The sequence below is a fragment of the Diceros bicornis genome, chromosome 24 (genome assembly GCF_020826845.1).
Source record: "Diceros bicornis minor isolate mBicDic1 chromosome 24, mDicBic1.mat.cur, whole genome shotgun sequence".
NCBI lineage: Eukaryota > Metazoa > Chordata > Mammalia > Perissodactyla > Rhinocerotidae > Diceros > Diceros bicornis.
In genome coordinates, this window is record NC_080763.1 from 37,074,965 (window position 1) to 37,095,957 (window position 20,993).

Consider the following 20,993-nt stretch of genomic DNA (forward strand, 5'->3'; position numbering starts at 1 on the left):
AAAGAGTCCAACAATAAAAGCCAAAATACTACACACAGACCCGGACTTGTACTTTGAAGCACAGGCTAGAAAAGAAGCTTGAGGGTCAGTCAGTGGAATTGGACAGTAATGGCAGCCCCAGAGAAGCACAGCTTCTGAGAGCAAACCACATAGAGAAAGAGAGGTACCCTTGGAAACAGGACAGTGAAGGGAAAGAAGGGGAAAAAGAGGGGAAAATTAAGGATTCCACAGAAACAAAAGGGAAACAAGACATATTCCACCCCCCTCCCCCAACAACATCCATAAAAGAAAGCGCACAGAGGAGGGTGCTAAAGAACTTTCTAAGGGAATGAACACATACACAAAAAAAGCAGGCTATAGACACAGAAAACTCCTGTAAAAAAAAAAAAAAAAAAAGGCAGAAAATGCCAATAAAAGCATTTCAGCTCATAAATCCCTCCCCCATCAAAAGAAAAGCCAAAAAGCTGAAGAAAACAGTAACCCAACACTCCAAACTGAACTCGAAATCTTCAAACAAGCTTTTGGGATATGAAAAAAAATCCTAAGGCAGAAATACAAAAACTAGGAACAGAAATGAGCAAACAAACAACAACCAAAAAAAGGCAGAAACGAAACAAAAGTTGACTGAACTCAGAAAAGAAACAGAAAAAAAAGTACACATTTTCCAAACAGACTGTGAGGGGTGCATCCTCGCAGAGCGAAGCACAGGGAAAGGACAGAAATCTACTGGCAACGGGATGAGCACGTGCACAGCACAACTTGTAGACTGGTGAACTATCAACAACCCCTATGGACAGGCAGGTGGGGCCAGATCACTGAGGACTCTGAAGGACAAGCTAACTCAGGTCTACTGATTTCATCTCCAAAGGTGGGGAGGCAGTCTAATGAAGGAAGAAGAGAACGTGTCTCGGCTTCAGATAAGCTCAGTTTAGAACTCAAGCTCTACCATTATTAAAGCTGTGCTGAGCGATTATTTTTACCATTCTAAGCCCCTTATTTGTAACCTGGGATTGGATGGATGGATGGAAGGAAGGAAGGACAGGTGAGTAGGTGGATGGGCAGGTAGGTAGGTGGACAGATGGATAGATAGAAACCCATAAACACATATAATAATTGTAGCTGTCTGAGCCTGGGTTCCTTCCAAAAGCAGAACATCAGAAAAGGACTTGTATATAGGCAATTTAATTGGGAGGAGAAGTAAAGGACCAAGGAGGGTAAAACCGGAAAGGTGCGTGAGCTAAGACAAGGGTACCTTATTGAGATGCTCACTGCAGTAGCCAACTGGAGCTCAATCTTGCCAGGACTCTTTGAGGAATGATTAGGAAGCTCTTAGAATTGTCTGTGCAAAGACAGGGAGAAGCATTTCTCCATTGGCTCCTGCCCCCTCTGGTTAAGGGATGCCCCAAGGGGAGCATTAACTTCCCCACACTTTCAGGCTGAACAAATCTTCATGCCCTCCCACCTGTATCTCCTGCTGGGTGGGCTTGGAGAAGCCCTGGAACAGAAAGGAAAAGATGCACAGTGAGCATACTTGAGACAAGATACTGCTAGGGCAAAGTGAGTCAAAGCCTGCATGGAAGAGTGTGAAGATAATGTGAGGTGGTGCTTAAGAGGCAACTGATGGAATATAGCTCAAATCCCCTCCCACCTCCATCACTGAATATATGTGTATCAAATCAACACGTTGTACACCCTAAATTAACACAATTTATGTCAATTATATCTCAATAAAGCTAGAGAAGAAATAAATAATCACTGAGTCTTCAAGGAGGAGATAGCATTGCTACTACATAATGGCGACAAGGAGGAACTTATCTCGAACTCAAGAGATTTACTACGATGCTTCTTGTTGCTTCCATGCCTGGCGGATAATACTGAATAGGCATTTGCAGCAACGTTACTCCAACAAAGGCAAGGCAACTGAAGCCTCAGATCCCTCAGAGATGAAGGTCTGAATCACACAAGTCAAGTAACATCCTGGCTGGGTGTCCATCTTTCTAGCCCCATGACCTATTAGCCATTGCCACAGATCTCTGTGGGTCAGGGCACTCTGAATGCCACTCTGGCTCATTAAGGTAATTATATCTACCTTGTCCCTGATGGTTAAGTACCACCATCTGGCCTGTTATTCCAGAATCCTATCATTTCTGTGGATACCAGGGAACCCAGTTCCATGGAAGTAACTCCTATCGACCCCAGCCTGTTTTCCCTCACCAGTGCATTCTGTATTACCTTAGGGAATTAAGTGTTTTCTTTGGACCCACCTAAGGAACATGGTCAGATAGTGTGCTCTCCAGTCTCATATAATAAATCCATTCTAATAATCTCTCTTTTCTGAGACTTCTGACCTCAACACTCTGCCAAAGCAGTTCTTGCATATTTATCTAATTTATTGTAGGTCATATTCATGTCCAAGCTTCTCAAAACCATCCCAGCAGTATATTAGGACCAAGTTACTAGGATGTTAAATCTTGAGTTATGAACAGTGCTCCCCTGTTAATAAATTCTCCCTTATCCAGCCTTATTATTCAGCCACTCCTGGTCCAATACCTTCAAGATCCACTCCCCAACATGCTCCTCCTGTTCCTACTGGTACATATTAGCCAGGTCCTGGAATTATTTGCCTGAGTATTTTCTCCCAACAAGAACAATATCCCTGATTAGATTATGCTGAGATTGCATGCAGTTATTGTTCTGGAGGCAGTAGGGGTAGGGGGTGGGGCAGATTCTAAGACGGACACGCATCACCTTGTGAGGCATCTACCTCAACGGGATCTTTGCATGGTCTCAACAAGGGAAAGCTGTTCTCTTCTAACACGGTGTTGATTCTGCCTGTCCAGAGGATTCAGGAAAATTCAGGGGTTCAAGATTCTGAGGCTCATCCACCCACATTTCCCATCTGAGATCTCAGGGTCCTACTCTTTCTGTATTAGAGCCCTGACTTTGGCCCTGAACACCTGTCAAGGATGTATAAGAGAGGCAGAAACACTATGAACACTAGAGAATAAGAAAGTTACATAGGGGTTTGACTTCACACAAGTATGGGAGTTAAACAGTCTACGTAAGACTGTTTGCTTCTGCGTTTGGAGCTGAGCCTGAAGACAGCAGAGCAGGCAGTTGGAAAGGAAAGGTGGACATGCAGCAGGAAGGAACAAGGACAAACTGGAATCCCAAAGACAAGATGGAACCCACAAAGACAAATAAGAACCCATGCCTGTCTCACATTATCTTCATGCCTCTGATGATGTGGGTAACCTGCAGAAAAGCTGCATACACTGGCCCAGGATTCTAAGAAGCTGTTGGAGGGGATCCAACAGGAACTAAAGGAGCTGCAGGCCTGGCTAAAGCTCCACGCCAACAATATGACACAGCAGATCAGCAACAATGAGTGGGAGCTGCAACCGTGCCTAGTACCAACCTTCACATGTAAAAGAAATATGGCTGCTGCTTCACTTCTGCTCTTAAATCTCACTCAAAATGTCTCTTGCGGCCAGTGCTAACCCAGAACCCAAAAGGGAGTTCTGGGAAATGTAATTCCAGTTTAGCTCAGTGGACACAGTACAAACCCACCACAGAAGGTATACAGCTCTACCACCCTTAGGATTAAATCCTAGCCTGCTTTTTTAGCATCATCTGTCCTACGGTTGCAGGCAATGAAGATCTTTTCAAACGCTGCCACGGAGGCCCTCTTTTCACAGTGTGCCCTGCACTGATAACTGGCTGACCTCAGTCTGTCATTCTCTGGTTTTCAAGGTTTCCAAAGGTAAAAGAGGTCAGTCAATTTCAGAGCCCTTATAATTACCATTGTCCTCATACCACTCAAGTCCCAGAGCTACGGCCTAACCCAATACTTCACCTTCCATTCAATGCTAGTCCCGATCCTCTGCAGGTGGAAGTCTTAGTAACTGTTCTGTCACACATGCCAGAGGTTATCACCAGCAATGGCATCCTTGTTGCGGTCTCACCAGTGGGTGATCCACTCCAACATCCCATCCGAGGTATGCTTTCTAGAGCCACTTTAGGTACTGTCTTAGCTGGGACTTGTGTGCATGTGGTTTGTTTGGAAGGTAATCTCAGTGAGAAGAAGTAAGGAAGAACTCAGAAGAGTGAAATAGGAAAGAAGGAAAAGCCAATACAAGAATGCATTATCAACTCAATCTAATCTGGACCTTTTCAGGAACGTATGGAATGCCTTTCAGAATTTGCCACTCTAGGATCAATACAGAGAAGCACTTATTATCAGCTCCCATCCCCCGTTAGTTGAGAGTTGCCCCAGTGGGACATTAACACCCTACATTTCTGGGATGTGCATTTGTGCTTGCTGAGCCAGTGCCCACGAGAGTCCTAAACCTTGGAGCAGGATTCAAAGTCCTGGGGCAGAAAGTGAAAAAAGTGCAGTATGCATGCTTAAAATTAGAGGCCATCAACCTAAAGCGAGTTGACGCCCACACAGAACTGTTTGCCACTGCCCACAGCTGGACTCCAGAGCGAGGTGGCTAAGATGTGAGCTTGTGCACCAGAAGTGTCAGCTACAATACCAATCACATAGGTATGTTGTGAGAATTAAATGAGACGTGCAAAATGCTTGGCACAGTACCTAACATACTATTATCATTAGGTTCGACACTGCACTAAGACTGTGGTAGTGGGTAAAGGTGAGTAAGAAACAGATAAAGGAGATATTTCAGAGTTATAATTGACACACCTAGGAGAGCGAATTGATGCACAGGGAGAATGTACGGCAGAGGAAGAAGCCCAGGATGTTTCTAGCTAGGATCGTGGCAGGATGGAGAATGGCAATGACACTAAATAAAATACAGAAAGTTGGAGAAGTAGTATTATTCAACTTGAGAGTGTAAGGTACCTGGTGGCTGTCCAAATGTTCTCTGTTCAGGAGGCAGTTGGAAGTAACTGATAAACTCAAGAGAGAGACCTAAGCTGAAAGTAGACACTTGGATGGTAGTGCAAGCCCTAATAGTATCTGATTTCGCAGGAAGAGTGCGTACAGTTACAAGAAAAGAGGGCTGACAGTGGATTACCAATATTTAAGAGACAAGCAGAGGGAGAGAGGCCAGTGAAAGAGGGAGATGGGGCAGTCAGTGACAGAGACGAACCAGGGGGAAAAGCACAGTGTCACTGAGTAAACAGACGACAGAACCAACACTCAAGCACCAACTGTTCTAAGGAAGTTAAGTAAGATTAAAGGGAGACTTCCACCAGATAAGGAAAACAGGGAGACACTAGTAACTTTAGAGAGAACAGTTTTGGTGGAGCGACTGAGATGGAAGCCTGATGTTACAGCACATCAAAGAGTGAATGGGAGATAAAGTAGAAACAGCTGGTATCAACTGCTCTTTCAAAAACTGGTGGAAAAGGGAATGATAAAAAAACTAGAGGGCCACAGAGGATTTTTTTTAAAAAACAAGACAACTCAAATGTGTTTGTGGGAAGGAGAGTTTGAGGACCAGGGAAAAGGGAGAAAAAAATGGAGTAAGTTCTCTGAGGAAGAGGAAGATTTCAAAAAGAGGTGTAAGAGCACAGTCTGAATCAATCATCTTTACTTAATATGCTTGGGTTTTTTTAACATACCAACTAGGAAATATGCATTTAGCATCTAATTTACTGGCACCAACCTAATAAAGTCGTAAAATAACTTTTTTTATGAAATCTTGTCTTTTCTTACTCAACATTACAAAAACATAAGCTTCCTGGACTAGTTTAGTTTCAGTCAAAAGGTGACAATTGTATGCAGTGAGAAAAAAATCTTTCTCTATTTTAGGTGTTTTTTTTTTCTGTTTGTCAGGGGGAAATAAGTTATTTATAAAACAATTTATCAAATAAGCTTGAATTTGGGAGGTGTCCAGCATACTATTGACAGCACATACGTAACTCTGAAATCTAAAATCTTTAACCCCTGTCTGCAGGGTCTAATTAGCCCCATTCTGGGGGAATATCTGAGAGCAGGAAAATAAGCTAACTAGCTAGCACATTAGGTTCCTTTTAACTGCCAGGTGGTAAGCTATTCTGAAGCTGTTTAGATTTGTGGTTGGGCCTCAAACCATGTCTCTGGACAGCATTCTGCTGGAGGCAGAACAAAGTTATATTTAATATCTGTGTACTTTAAAACAATGCTGCCCACTTTTCTCTTACTGCCGGAGTCACTTACATTGAAGACTCACTGTACTTTTGGTGTATAAAACAGCAATGTTTACTTATCCAACTGATTTTGGAATTACACGATGGAGCCAACATGAAAACTGAGTCAATAAGAAAACAAATGCTTATAAAGCAGTAACAAACAGCCTCTTTTTCCAATACGTGTACCAAATAAATTTAACTTAGAAGAACTGAACTAAATATAAAACACTTCAAAAAGAAGAAAAAGAACATTATGCTTACTAAGAATTTTGGCATGATCCAGAGAACGTGTTCAGGGAACTGACCTCTGAGGAAAGTACAGAAGCATTTCAATGGCCGTGCCTGAAAGCCTCTTTCTCTAAGTTGTTCTACAACATTCTAGAAAATATCATCTTATGGCATGCAAATTTTGTATCAACTTTTTGTTTTTCTATATCTAAGAATTTTTAAAAGCCCAGAATAACAACTTCTCAAAACAATGAAGCTATTTTTCTCTTCTTGAATAAAGAATTGCTTTTCTTCATAATTCATAGAAGAGAAAAAAAATCCATGAGCTTAAAACTCCCATATCTTCCTGCCTTCAGTTCTACAAATGCACCTGTATCCTCTCCCCGCGTCCCTCTCACTATAATAGAAGCAGTGGGCCTTCCTTTATCAGAGGCCAATCTCCCCCCTCATCCCCATGCCCTCCTTTCCTCGGGGACCTTGATGCCGTCAGCTATCCCCTCTTGTTTTGTGGTTTCAATCTCTCTCTCTGTGTAATGGATTCAGACTAATGGTATTTAAGCATGTTCTAGCACCACTTATCTTAAAACAACAAAAAATAACCCCCCCGAACCCCACATTCCTCTCTAAGTCTCTCTCTTTAATCCCCTCCAGAACCAAGTCTCGCAAAAGTTGTTTTCACTTGCATCCACTGCTCAACCCATTCCAGTCTGGCTTCTCTCACCAAATCTCCAGCAAAACTGCTCTTGAAGAGGTCATCAGCTGATTAGCCAAAACTGACACACATCTTGAAGCACGTTTTCTCCTTGGCTTCCATAACAACACAACGTTCCTAGGTTTTCCCCTGGCTGTTCCTCCTCTGTATCCTTTCTTAGCAACTCCTTTTCTATCCAGCCTCTAAGTTTTGGGGTCTTTCAGGGCTCAGTTCTGGGTCCTCTTCCTCTCTCCATTCTACCATCTACCCTAAGACGATCTCATCTACACCTGGGCTTTAAATGCAATCTAAATGCCAATGTTGGGGCCGGCCAGGTGGCGTAGCAGTTAAGTGCTCCGTGCTGCTTCAGCGGCCCGGGGTTAGCAGGTTTGGATCCCAGGCGCGCACCAATGCACCACTTGTCAAGCCATGCTGTGGCAGCATCCCATGTAAAGTGGAGGAAGATGGGCACAGATGTTAGCCCAGGGCCAGTCTTCCTCAGCAAAAAGAGGAGGATTGGCATCGGATGTTAGCTTAGGGCTAATCTTCCTCACAAAAAAAATAAAATAAAAATAAATGCCAATGTTGCTAGGATTTTTACCTGCAGCCCAGACGTCTTTTCTGAGCTCCAGATCCAGATCCCACTCATGAATTAAAGCACAGTGGTTTAGACGGGCCTTGGGGACAGATTACTGGGTTTCAAAACTAGTTCTTCTACTTACTTCCTGGGTAACCCTGAGCAAGTCGGTGACCTCTCTAAGACTCAGTTTCCCCATCTGTAAAATTGGAATAATAATAATACTCACTTCATAAGGTTATTGTGGGGATTAAATGAGTTGAGGAAAGCTCCTACTATGTAGTACACAGCAAGCTTTCATTATCCATGATTACTATTACCATATACGTCCATTAGAATACATCAAAGCCATCTCAAACTTACTTCAATCTGTATAAAACCAGATCCTATCTTTTCTACCCACCCCTTGTTTACCATCTGTGAATTCTAAGACAGAATTCTAAGGTGACGCTTTGCATGATCTCTTCCCCTTGACTGAGTGAATACGAGGAGATATCAATCTTGTGATACAGGGATTTTGCAAATGTAATTAAGGTCCCAAATCAGTTGACCTTCTGATGTGAAGATTATCTAGGTAGGCCTGACCTAATCACAGGAGGCCGAGAGGTCAGAAAGGAAGATCTGGAAGCCAGAGTGTCAAAGCATGGAAAGCATCTGACACACCTCTGCTGGCCTAAAGATGGAGGGGCCAAATGAGAAGGAATGCGGATGGCCTCTAGGAGCTGGCAGAGGCCTCCACCTGATAGGCTACAAGGAAACTGGGACCAATCTGTTTTGTGATATGGCTTTAGAAATGCATTGCTATTACTCTTGAATGATAAGTAGAAGGTTACCAGCAGAGAAAATGAGGAGGACTTTCTGAGCAAAGGGAATCACAAGAAGAAATACAGAAGGTCATAAAGGAAAAACGCACTGCAAATTTGACAGAGTAGACCAACGGCTACAGAAACTAAAATCTGTCAACTACAAGAACAAGCTTGGAAGTGAATTTTTACCCAGAGCCTCCGGACAAGAACTCAGTCCGGCTACCACTCTGATTTCAGCCATGCAGTGGGGACTTCTAACCTACCAAACTGTGAGCTGATAAATGGGTGCTATTACAAGCTGCTAAACTTGTGGTAATGTTAGGCAGCCACAGAGTATTAATATACACCATTTGAACAAATAGCACCTTCAAACATGTTTGTTCCAGCCAGAAAACCCCATATCAATACTACACCAAGTTCTGTTGATTCTATCTTCTAAATATACCTCAAATACATTCACAATTCTTAATCTCTAATTGTTACCTAATCCAAACTTATACATTCCATCCGAACTTCTGCAATAGCCTCCTTAATTGCCTCCCTTCATATAATCTTTCCTCCTATTCTCCTCACAGCAATGGGACACATTTTTCACAAAGCAAAACTAATCTCTGAAAAATCCTTCAATGGCTTCACATTGCACTCAGGACAACGCCTTATCATAACCTAACAAAACCCTGCACCAAATGGCCCTGGCTACCTTGTCAGCCCCATTTCCTGTGACTCTCTCACTTGGATACGATGCTCAAGCCACAGAGGCCTTTCTTCCAGTCACCCGGGTGTGCCAAGCCATTTCCTACTTTAGCACCATCTGTGTTGCTTACTTTGGCAGAAATGCTTTATCCCCCACTGTCACTCCATGATAGCCAGGCCTCAGCTTAAACATTACTACTTCACAGAAGCCTTCCCTCACCCCTCACATGATGCCAGGTCACCCTGTAGACTCTCTCACAGAACGCTGCACTTCTTCACAGAGTTGATCAAAATTGCTATCATATAGTTAGTTGCATGATTATGTATTAAAGGTCTTTCTCTCAGGTGTAGTTCAGTGAGGGTAGGAGCCATGTCTAATTTGTTCCTTTTTAAAACTTAGCATCTGGTATGGTGCCAGACACACAGTAGGAATTCAACATATCCTTAATGGATAAACAAAAAATGTGGCTGTTTTGCCCAACTTGCACATGGCAAAATTAGGTCGAGTTATGAGTATGATTCGGGTATGCCCCATTAGATTTGTCCTAATCTAGTCCTAATTATGATATTTCCTTACAAACAAATGACATTAGCATAAAGAAAAACCAAGGGGAAGTTCATGGGAAAGGGTTATTGCAAATCTACTGCTAAGATTCACTGTTCATGCCCTCTTAAGGCAGCATCATATTTAGATATGAAGTGCAACATTATCCTTATTACGTATTTTAAATAGTTTTTCCTTTAGGAAAAACATATAATTCCACTCCAGTATTGATGTGGTTTGAGGACAGAGTGCTTCAGTTGACTGAATTTTCCAGTTAACAATGGGATATTTCACTAAAGTAGAAAACTGCCTGATACAAAGACAGCTCTGTGTATGATCTCCACCTTTTTGCCAAGAGAATTTGTTTTTAAAAGTCTGCCTCTATTTTATTGATTTATTATGTATTTTTTTAAAAAATCAACAGTGTTATTAGAGACTTCACTTTTTTCCTCTTTAGGAGAAATATAAAAATAGCATGAACACCATATGACCAAGATTTTATTTAAGAAATAGAACACTGGCTAGAAAGTCAAATATCTTCCATATTGTCCAAATTATTCATGGTTTGTATATATGTGTTTGCATATAAATGTATTTATCATATAGTTACCTAATTCTTGCCTTGGTCCAGAAAAGATTTAAGGCAAATGACTTGGATTAACTAAAGCATAAGAAAAGAAGAAAGAAAAAGAAGGAGAAAGATTAGGGACAGAAAATGATACCAGGAAGAGGCTCAAGATGCATGCCAGACCACAATTTTATGTGGTATAGGCTTGAGACGTGAAGCTTTCTAGCCGCCAACTTGATAAAAGAGGTCTGCTCAGGGACCCACTTCACGGCATTCCCATGAAAACCAGAACAGCTGGGCAAAAGCAGCTCTGCGAGGCTTGGTACTAAGATCAGAAAGGAATGTCTTCTTGCGGATTCCTTAGAGAGGACACCATCCTACTTCTACTAAGAACGACACTTTTTACCATTTTCCACTAAAATAGTTGTTTAAATAACTGACTGCTTTACATTGTTGTCACACTCAGTTACCCGGGCCTGGGGCAAAATGATCTCTTGGCTCATCCAATCTTAAGCAAGACGTATTAGTTTCCTATCACTGCTGTAAAAAATTAACATAAACGTAATGGTTTATTAACAACTCAAATTTGTCTTCTTACAGTTCTGGAGATTACAAGTCTGAAACTGGGTCTTACAGAACTAAAATCAAGGTAACAGCAGACCTGCATGCCTTTTGGACACTCTAGGAGAACATCTGTTCCTCAGCTTCTGGAGGCTGTCTGCATTCCTTAGCTCACAGCCCCCTTCCAGCAATGGCATCACTCCAATCTGTTTCCATCGTCACATCTCCTCCACTCCCTCTGCTTCCATCCTCTCACCACCTTCTCTGACTTGGATCTTCCTCTCTCCCTCTTATAAGGACCCTGTGATTACACTAGGTGCACTTGGATAATCCAGGATACTCTCCCTCTCTTAAGATCCTTAAGTTAATCACCTCTGCAAGGTCTCTTTGCCATGTAAGGAAACAGTCACAGGTTTCAGGGTTAGGACACAGACATCTTGGGGAAGGGGGGAATCTTTATTCAGCCTACCACACTTACCTGTTTGCAGCTACCTAAATTTTAAGGGTGGTGTCAGAAAATATCAGCATAAGGCCAAATCTACATAATAACAGTAAAGCCACAAATGGAGAACTGATTCAAAAAAGTTTTTTTAATCCAAGACTTAATCATGGAATTCTTTTAATGACCAATTTCACCTTCTATGTTCCCAATAATTTGATGTACAAAAATATTTACACAATTTTTTGTCAGGAACACACTGATTATATAAAAAGAAGCACACCTACACAAAAACTTGTGTGTGAAACAAAATAACTGTAATACCAAGTAATGCACTAAAATCGGGAACTTTACCTCCCTATTCTCCCTGCAGTCTCAGGAGAGGATGCCTACTGAATATTAAAAAAAAAAAAAAAGTGAGAAAGCCAGCTCACTTACAACTTTAGGAAGGTATAAAGTCCAAAGAACTTACTGGACTTTTGGAGGAATAGCAATAGCAGAACCAGAGGGGCACTGCTAGAGACAAACATAATGAGGGCAAGATTCTATTTTAGACCCTATTCATCTTCCCTGGCAAACAAGAGGAACGTAGGAGTGCTCATCCCTTTGAGGTGCAGAGAGAGATCTGTAAATCATTAGGAGAGCTCAACGGAGATAACTGTGACAACCCCTCCCTCCCACCGCATTTTGGGATTGACATCTCTCAACAGTGTATTTAATTGTGAAGCTTCAGTCAACACATGATGCTATATGTTCGATTTTCCCTAGAGGAGTTTCACCAAGCATCCACTTCTTTTTCATGGGAAGAATTCAATCCTGCCCACCAAACCACCCATGTCTCCAGGAAGTTGAGTTTTCAAGATTATTCCTTGCTCTGGAGTAGAGGTTAATGTTGGATCTGATACAACAGCAGACTTGCCACCTGAGAAGGTTTTTCCCATTATGTACTATAAATACAAAATAAGCTTGAATCCCCCTTGACTTAAGGGCTGAGATGCCACCTCCTTTGCCCAAATAGATCATTTTCTTAATCACTAAAACTTGTAGTAGAAAGTTAAGAAGGAATTTTCTTTTAAGCTCTAGGCTCTAGGGAATTAAGCTAGGGTACTATCAATAACCTTTTGGTTTTGTTTTTTTTTGGTGAGGAAGATTGGCCCTGAGCTAACACCTGTGCCCATCTTCCTCTACTTTATACGTGGGACACCACCACAGCATGGCTTGATAAGTGGTGTAGGTCTGTGCCTGGGATCCAAACCTGCAAACCCCAGGCCGCCAAAGTGGAGTGCGCCGAACTTAACCACTGAGCCACCGGGCTGGCCTCAACCTATTTATTTTTTAACCTTCCCAATGTATCCTACACAACTAAAGATAGAGCACAAGTTCTGCCTGTTCTTCTCAAGGTGAGGAAAGTTTGAAAAAAAGAGAAAAGTACTATGAAAAATATACACACACAGAAATATATATTTATGCATGTATACTATAAAGAGGATAGCTGTGTTGCTTTCACAGATAACTAAGATTGTCACTGAAATCTTTCAAAGTGTATTACTGTAGGTAATCATGTTCCCAAAGAGCTAATTACAAATTAAATCATTAGAAGTGGAATCATATTCAAAAAGCATCAGAGAACTGCTGTTTTCCAGTGGGATTCAATCATGAATCCTTTGGCAAACAGAATTATCTTTTAAAGTAAATCACCATTCCTCACTTGTGTCTATACCAAGATTTCCACAGAACATCAGCTTAATAAGTACTTTGGATATAACTCAGTCCAACACCTCCACTTTATGGATGAGATAGCTTGGGCTCATTAAGGTGAAATGACTTATCCCAGGTCACACAGCAAGTTGGGGGCAGAGCTAGAAATATAGTCCACCCCCTGACCTCTGTTAGCCTTTACACAGAAGACCCTAAATATAGATGCCAACAACCAAACAGGTAAAATCTTTAATTGATGGCAAAAAACAATCAAGCACATTTTGGGGAAACCAGACAGAGATATCATAAAAAAACAAAACTACAAATATCTCTTATGAATATAGACACACAAAAATCCTCAATAAAATACTAGCAAATTGAATCCAGCATGGTGTATAAAAAGGATTATATACTACGACCAAGTGAGATTTATCCCAGGAACGCAAGGCTGGCTTAACACCCAAAAATCAATTAATGCAATACACCATATCAATAAAACAAAAACAAAAACCACACAATCATCTCTATAGATGCAGAAAAAGCAGTTGACCAAATCCAGTGTCTTTTCATGATAAAAACACCCAAACAAACAAGGGAAAGAAAGGAACTTCCTCAACCTGATAAAGGGCATCTATGAAAAACCCATAGCTAACCTCATACTTAAAGGTGAAAGACTAAAGCTTTCCCCCCAAGATCAGGAGCAAGTTAAGGATGTCTGCTCTCACCACTCTATTGGACATTGTATTGAAGGTTCTATCCAGGGCAATTAAGCAAGAAAATTAAATAAAAGGCATGCAGATTGGAAAGGAAGAAGTAAAACTCTCTATTTGTAGATGACATGATCTCGTAAATAGAAAATCCTAAGATAGTCACTAAAAAACTAAAAGAACTGATAAACTAGTTCAGCAAGGTTGCAGGATACAAGATCAATATACAAAAGTGAATTGTATCTCTATACACTTGCAATGAACAATCCAAAAACTAAATTAAAAAACTAATTCCTTTTACAATAGCATCAAAAAGAATAAAATACTTAGGAATAAATTTAACAAAAGTGCAAACACACTCTGACAACTACAAAATGTTGTTGAAAGAAGATCTAAATAAATGGAAAAACATTCCATGCTCATGGATCAGAAGACTTAATATGTTAAGTGGGCAACACACCCAAAATTGATCTACAGATTCAATGCAATCCTTACCACAATCCCAGCTGGCTTCTTTGCAAAAATTGACAAGCTGACCCTAAAATTCACATGGAAATGCAAGGGATAGCCAAAACAATCTTGAAAAAAAAGAACCAAGTTGGAGGACTCACACTTCCCAATTTCAAAACTTACTAAAAAGTTATAGTCGTCAAGACAGTGTGGTACTGGCATAAGGATAAATATAAAGATCAGCAGAATCAAACAGAGGGTAGAGAAATAAGCCCATACATCTATGGTCAATTGATTTTCAACAAGGATGCCAAGAAAATAAAATGGGGAAAAAGTAGTCTTTCAACAAATGGATTAAAAACCTAAATGTAACAGCTAAAATCATAAAAGTCTTAGAAGAAAACAGAGGCAGAGGCATAAATCTTCACGGCCTTGGATTAGTCAATGATTTCTTAGATAACACGAAAAGCACAAGAAACAAAAGAAAAAATATACAAATTAAACTTCATCAAAATAAAAGACTTTTGTGCTTCTGAGGATACCATGAAAAAAACAAAAAGAAAATCCACTCTATGGGAGAAAATATTTGCAAATCATATATCTGATAAGGGACTTGTATCCAGAACACATAAAGAACTCACATCTCAATAATAAAAAGACAAATTAACCAATTAAAAAATAATCAACAGATCTTAGACATTTCTCCAAAGATATACAAATGGCCCATAAGCACATGAAAAGATGCTAAACATTAGTCATTAGGGAAACACAAAACAAAACCACAACGAGGGGCATAGTGGTTAAGTTCAGCGCATTCTGCTTCAGCAGCCCGGGTTCACGGGTTCAGATTCCAGGCACGGACCTACACCACTTGTCAGTCATGCTGTGGCAGTGACCCACATACAAAATAGAGGAAGACTGGCACAGATGTTAGCTCTGGGCTAATCTTCCTCAAGCAAAAAAAAAAAAAGAGGAAGACTGGCAACAGATGTTAGCTCAGGGCAAATCTTCCTCAGCAAAAAAAAAAACCCCACAATGAGACGCCACTTCATACTCACTAAGATGGCTATAAGCAAAAAGACAGACAATAACAAGTGTTGACAAGGATGTGGAGAAACTGAAGGCCTTGTACACTGCTGGCGGGATGTAACGTGGTACAGCCATTTTGGAAAACTTACAAAGTTAAACATAGACTTACCATGTGACCCAGTAATTTTACTCTTAAGATATACCCAAAAGAAATGAAAACGTAGGTCCACACAAAAATTTCTAGATAAATGTACATAGCAGTATTATTCACAATAGCCAAAAGGTGAAAACAACCCAAATGTCAATCAACTGATAAACGGATAAACAAACTATGGTATATCTATACAACACAGTGGTATCTGTTAATTAAAAAAATGAAGTGCTGATACATGCTACAACATGGATGAATCTCGAAAACACTATGTTCAGTGAAAGAAGCCAGTCATAAAAGACCACATACTGTAAAATTCCATTATATGAAATGCCCCTAGGCAAATGTACAGAGACAGAAAGTAGAATCAGCAGTTGCCTAGGGCTGGGGATGGGTGGTGGGAATGTGAAGTGCCTGATATAAATGGGTAAGATATTTCTTTTTAGGGTGATGGAAATGTTCTAAAATTAGACTGCAGTGACGGTTGTATAACTCTATAAATACACTAAAATTCATTGAATTGTACACTTAAAAAAGTGGATTGTGTGGTACTTAAATTATATCTCAAAAGAAGTTGTTTAATAAAAAAGACATTGCAGCTTTGATTTTGCTCTTTCTCTTCAATCACTTGTTCTGGGGGAGCCAGCTGTCATGTCATGGGGACACTCAAACAGCCATATGGAGAAGTCCACATGGCAAGGAACTGAAGCATCCTGCCAACAACATGTGAGTGAGCAGTCTCAGAAGGGGAGCCTCCAGCCCCAGACAAGTCTTTAGGGGGCTGCAGACCTGGCCAACACCTTGGCTACAACCTCAGGAGAGACCTTGAGTCAGAAACATCAGGTGAAGCAACTCCCTAAGTTCCCAACCCACAGAAATCATGTTGCTTTAAGCCACTAAGTTTTGGGGTAATTTGTTACACAGCAATAGATAACTGATAGCCCTTCGCTGACCCGTTCCTCAGTGTTAAGCTCTCTCCTAATGATGGACATCTAAGGAAATGTCTTCCCAGCAATCTTTCCTCTTCTAAGGGTTTAGTTTCACCCCTATCAATACCTTTACTGTCGTAGCTGTCATGTTAGCGGAACATGATCCAAAGAATCATGAATCACCCGAAAGAGGGCACCTCACGAAAGCCAAGCCAATAATGTTCTTTTCTGAGATTTTTATATCTAAAGCTCAGAAAAAGGCAGTGTTTCTCCAGTACCTGAAGCCGTAAGATGTAAAACTTGGGGTCTGTCAAAACGATGTTCTTTCCCATTTGGAAAGAGCTGGACAGCAGTGGAGAAGAATGAAGCCATCACACAGAGACAAGCAAAGATTCAAGATGGAGAGAGTTCAGACAACATAAGCCTCTGCTTCCAGTGATTCCTGATGAAACCCTGTCCTTCCAGTGGGAAGACCATATCTGTCTTGGAAACCCAGCATCTAAAACAGCACTCATAAGAGGTAATGAAATATTTATGGAATAAATGCACAGATAAGATAACCCAGTATTCTTCCAATAACCCCCTCTTTTTTTGTTGCTATTGCTCAACAGAGAGTTAGATTACTTGAAACCTCAAAGTCCTAACCTCTTCTTTGCTACCTTTATACTCTGAATATCCCTCTATTATTATACTTATGGCAATATATTCTAATGTCTGGTTTACATGGCCTCCCCCCTACTATCAGATGGCAAGACATTTTCTTGCTCATTTTTGGTATCATCAGGACCATCTAGCCTAGAAAACAGAAAGTGTTCAAGAAATGTTATGTTTAACTGATCTTATCAATCCTTTACTCTTCATTGTTTGGCTTTTATAGTCACTGTCATCAATTCATCAACCACCTAACACCTCCAAGGTACTGGGAATACAATAAACTGTTAGACTTGGTCCTGAATTTTCATCCATTCAGTGAAGTCATTCAACAAATATTTGAGTACCTATCATACGCCAGGGGCTAAAAATGGACAAAGGACATGGTGTCTGCCCTCAAGGACCCTACCGTCTAGCACAGACTAGTAAATCAATTGTTACAGTACGGTGTGTTAAATGTTACTGAGGCGCTATGCACAGGCTGCTACGCAGCAGCAGGGATCGTGGGGAGTTTACACTCTACTTCAGAAAGCAAGACATGTACAGAGAGAGGCAACAGCTTGGCAATGCGGCATAGCCTAAGCACCAAATGAGTGATTTGTTTTCCAAGTTACACTGGATTAATTCACACACTTTAAGAAAAGATACTGTTATAAAGTGATTTTTCAGATTTACATTCAACCAACATCTCCTGAGTGCCTAATACGTACGCACCAAGCAACCTGCTTAGCACTTTTCCAACAGGGTCTCATTAAATTCTCACATTTTGTACTTGAGAGAAGTAAGTCTGAAAGAGTGAAGCGGCTTGCCCAACTCTACATAGCTATTGGGTGGCAGAGCTGGGATTTAGAATTAAGTTTTCCAAGCATGCCATGCTACTTGGTCTAAACAACTGGAACAATTTCCATGTCTTTACATGTGACTCTTACTGCCTTTTCATCCATCCGACGGCACAGAATACAGTGTTGGGCACAAATGGGAAATCACCAACTGCTGACTTGATATGACTATACGCTTGTCCACATTTTGAGAAGGGACCACATCAGATCAAATTACTTTGGTGCCTATTATAGCATCATGTGCTAAGAGGAGCACAGTTGGCTGAAGATGAGTGAATCTTGCAAGTTATATTTTAACAGTGTTTTTGACCACTATATCCGGTCAGTTGTTCCAATGTTCAGCAATAAATCAAAATGACTGCTCACTTCCTTTGACAGTTAACAGTACTAATAAATTCAGTATAATCTCACCATCCATCAGAGAAATTTCTAAAGTGCAAACTTGAAGCTGATGATTCACACAGTTAGTAGAGAAGGGAAAATAAAGCAGTATTCATTGTTTTCTATAAAACTAGCATTGTTTGCAAAACCCAGAAACAGAGTAGTTGGTTGACTACTAATAACAAGTAGGTTTGCTCCTTGGTCATTTAGCAAAAAGCTGCTTGGTTGCACCATGGTCAACAGCTGAGAAGCATATGATCTCAAGTAGCTTTTGCTGTACAGCACGATTCTACATATATAAATCAGTGACTTGTTATGTAAGATAAGAAAAAGAAATTCAAAATCTCCACACCAGAAGGCACCTGCCATTGAGCCTGGCACAAATCAGATATTAATACTGAATCAATGTTTATTGAATAAATGACTTAACAGCCCTTTGAAAACATCAGTTGTCTATTAAATTGAGATAGAAAAATCAAACCAGCCAAACCTACACAGGTTATGTTAGGAACTCAAAAAGATTATGCAGTAAGAGCCTCAAGATACATAACAAATTCACAATGATGAAAAAGACAGTGTTCAAAAATGTTGAAATAAGTAAGCATGTAGTTGATATCCCCTTTAAATTACAGTCACCACACTGGCACTCAGTGGAAAGCTAACCATAGTCTCATTAGAAACAACAAAAACTAAAAGACCCAGGGCAGATCTAACTTTACAATCTGTTCAAAACAGTAACAAGGTGTACTCGGCATACATCTGAAACCTGCTGTATAAGCTGTGTCCACACAATAAAAGACTATCCCAATACGCCAAAGAAGCTGAGTCAAAAACCTTAACACACGCTCACGAGAACATTTCATAGTAATAATGAACAACTCATTAAAATGTATTATCCGTTCAAAAATGAAAAAGTATCTCTAATAGGAGACTGCGCTCCACAAATATAAACCCGAACTGTACTGATGAGTCCAAATAAGCATTTTCCAAAATGAAGAACCTGGACCCACACAACGAATAAAGTAATCCAATAAGTATAACGATTGTGACAACTCTAGTGATCTCAAACACCAGAACGTAAACGCTGAAGCCGGCTAGTCAGCCGCTTTTACCTAGAGCTTTACATTTAAAGAGCCGTCTTCTCAAGAGACCTTTGAAAGAAATTCAAGGCCAAGTATAGCATTTCATAATAATTGCAAATAAAAGCACTCAGTCCCCGAAGCCTACGATCCCTCTTTATCTCACTGGAGATCGGACTCATGAAAAGCCCGAGGGACAGCCACCCTGTTATGTCGTACACGACTCAAAGCACCTTAGGGGACAGTTCCACAAACCCCCGCCGGGACCACCTCTAGGGAAGCAGAGGGGTGGAGAAGGGAATCACTCTCCAAAACAAAGCGTCGCTGACCCCACACCGAGGAAGGCGCACCTTTCACCCCTGACAGGATGCAGTGACAGATGTGTCACCTGTGCAGGAAGGGGGCGCGAAGACATCCCCGGAGACGAGTGCCAACACTGCTCCGCGGGCCCCCGCGCCCCCCGCCCGTCGCTCATTCCCGGGCTCCAGGAAACTTTCGGCCGCTCCCCGCCGGCGCGCCCCCACCTGCAGGACCCCCGGCCCCCGCCCGGGCCGCCGGGCCCCGCCCCCCCCGCGCCCACTGCCCGGCCCCGCGCCCCCCGACCCGCGCCGGCACCCGCGTGCCCCCGGGGCGCGCCCCCGCGCCGGGCCCGGCCGGCAGAGGGCGGGGTCGCTCACCCGTCCGCAGCTCGTGCTTGACAGTGAGGAGCTGCTCTCCCCCGGCGCCGCCGTCCCCGCTGGTCCCCGCCGCGCCGCCGCCGCCGCTGCCACCCTCCTCCTCCATCTTCTCCGTTTTCGGATCCCGCGGGGTCCTACGAGGGGACCCGGGAGACAGCGGACGCCCGGCCCCTCACAGCTCCTGCTGCAGCCCCAGGAGCCGGGGTGCGGCGGCTCCACAACTCGGACGCTGAGACGAGTCTCTTTCCCGCTCTGGCCGCACGGCTCGCTCCTCCGCCTCCACCCCCTTCGGCGGGCACCGCTAGTACCGCGCAACCAAACCGCCCCCTGCTCCGCCGCCTCCTCCGTCAAGCCGCTCCGCCCACAGCCAGCAAGGTAGAAGAGCCATTCGAGCCGCCATCGCTTATTGGGCACAGGGCGCGCGCATCTGTCAACGCCGGCTCCCATTGGGCAGTCCGCTCTGACGCTGCGCGAGCTGCCCCGCCCCGCTCCTCGAATTGTTGTTGCTTGGCGCGGAGGCAGGAGAGGGAGGAGCGCGACCGCTGCGGTTGGTGAGACCCGAGATTCTGCCCCGCCCATTTCCCCTAGTGTGCACGCGCAGTCTGGACCTTCCCTTCCCTTCCCTGACCTCCCAGAACGGTCACACCCCTTATTCCCCAGCTTCGATCTGTTAGTAAACAGTATCTAGTAGTCAGGAGGCCCTCCGGGTCTGTGATTGGATACTGCTGAAAGAGGCGGGGAAGGCTGATTGGAACGTTTGGTCCGCCAATCACCGTGGACAGAGGCGGGGCGTGGAGGAAAGCGCTTCTCACTCACGTGTTTGCAGACGTGCCTGAGGGTCTCGGACAGCGATCCACAGGTGTGTGACCAGCTGGAAGACAGGCTGTCTTAAAAAGGTGTTACTCGCCCTAGTGAGCCCTAAGCAAGTTAAGTGGAGTTTGTGCTTAGAGATAGTTCTTAGACATTGCAAAGATTCACAGTCCTAGCACTCGATGAAGACTTCTGCAAAGGATAGGCATTTTCATTTTGTACAAGTCTTATCCTAGGCACCAAAAGGATACAGAGATTAATAAAATAGAATACAATCCTGGTCCCTAAGCTGCTTTCAACAGAACATTAGAAACAATCTGTGTATATACACAGGAAACTATAAAGCA

General features: G+C 42.4%; 1 protein-coding gene across 2 annotated transcripts in view; it reads right to left on the reverse strand.

Annotated features, from left to right (window-relative positions):
• The window catches only part of RPS6KA5 (ribosomal protein S6 kinase A5), a 169,842-nt gene extending 149,714 nt beyond the window's left edge, over nt 1–20,128 (reverse strand). The window contains exon 1 of one of the 2 annotated variants that reach the window (XM_058567547.1): nt 19,837–20,128. In XM_058567547.1, coding sequence (XP_058423530.1) covers nt 19,837–19,942 — 106 coding nt within the window. In that variant the 5' untranslated portion in view covers nt 19,943–20,128. Of the gene's footprint in view, nt 1–19,509; nt 19,536–19,836 lie in introns of those variants that run through there. The other variant, XM_058567549.1, reaches the window with a different exon arrangement.
• Nucleotides 20,129–20,993: the final 865 nt, after the last annotated feature.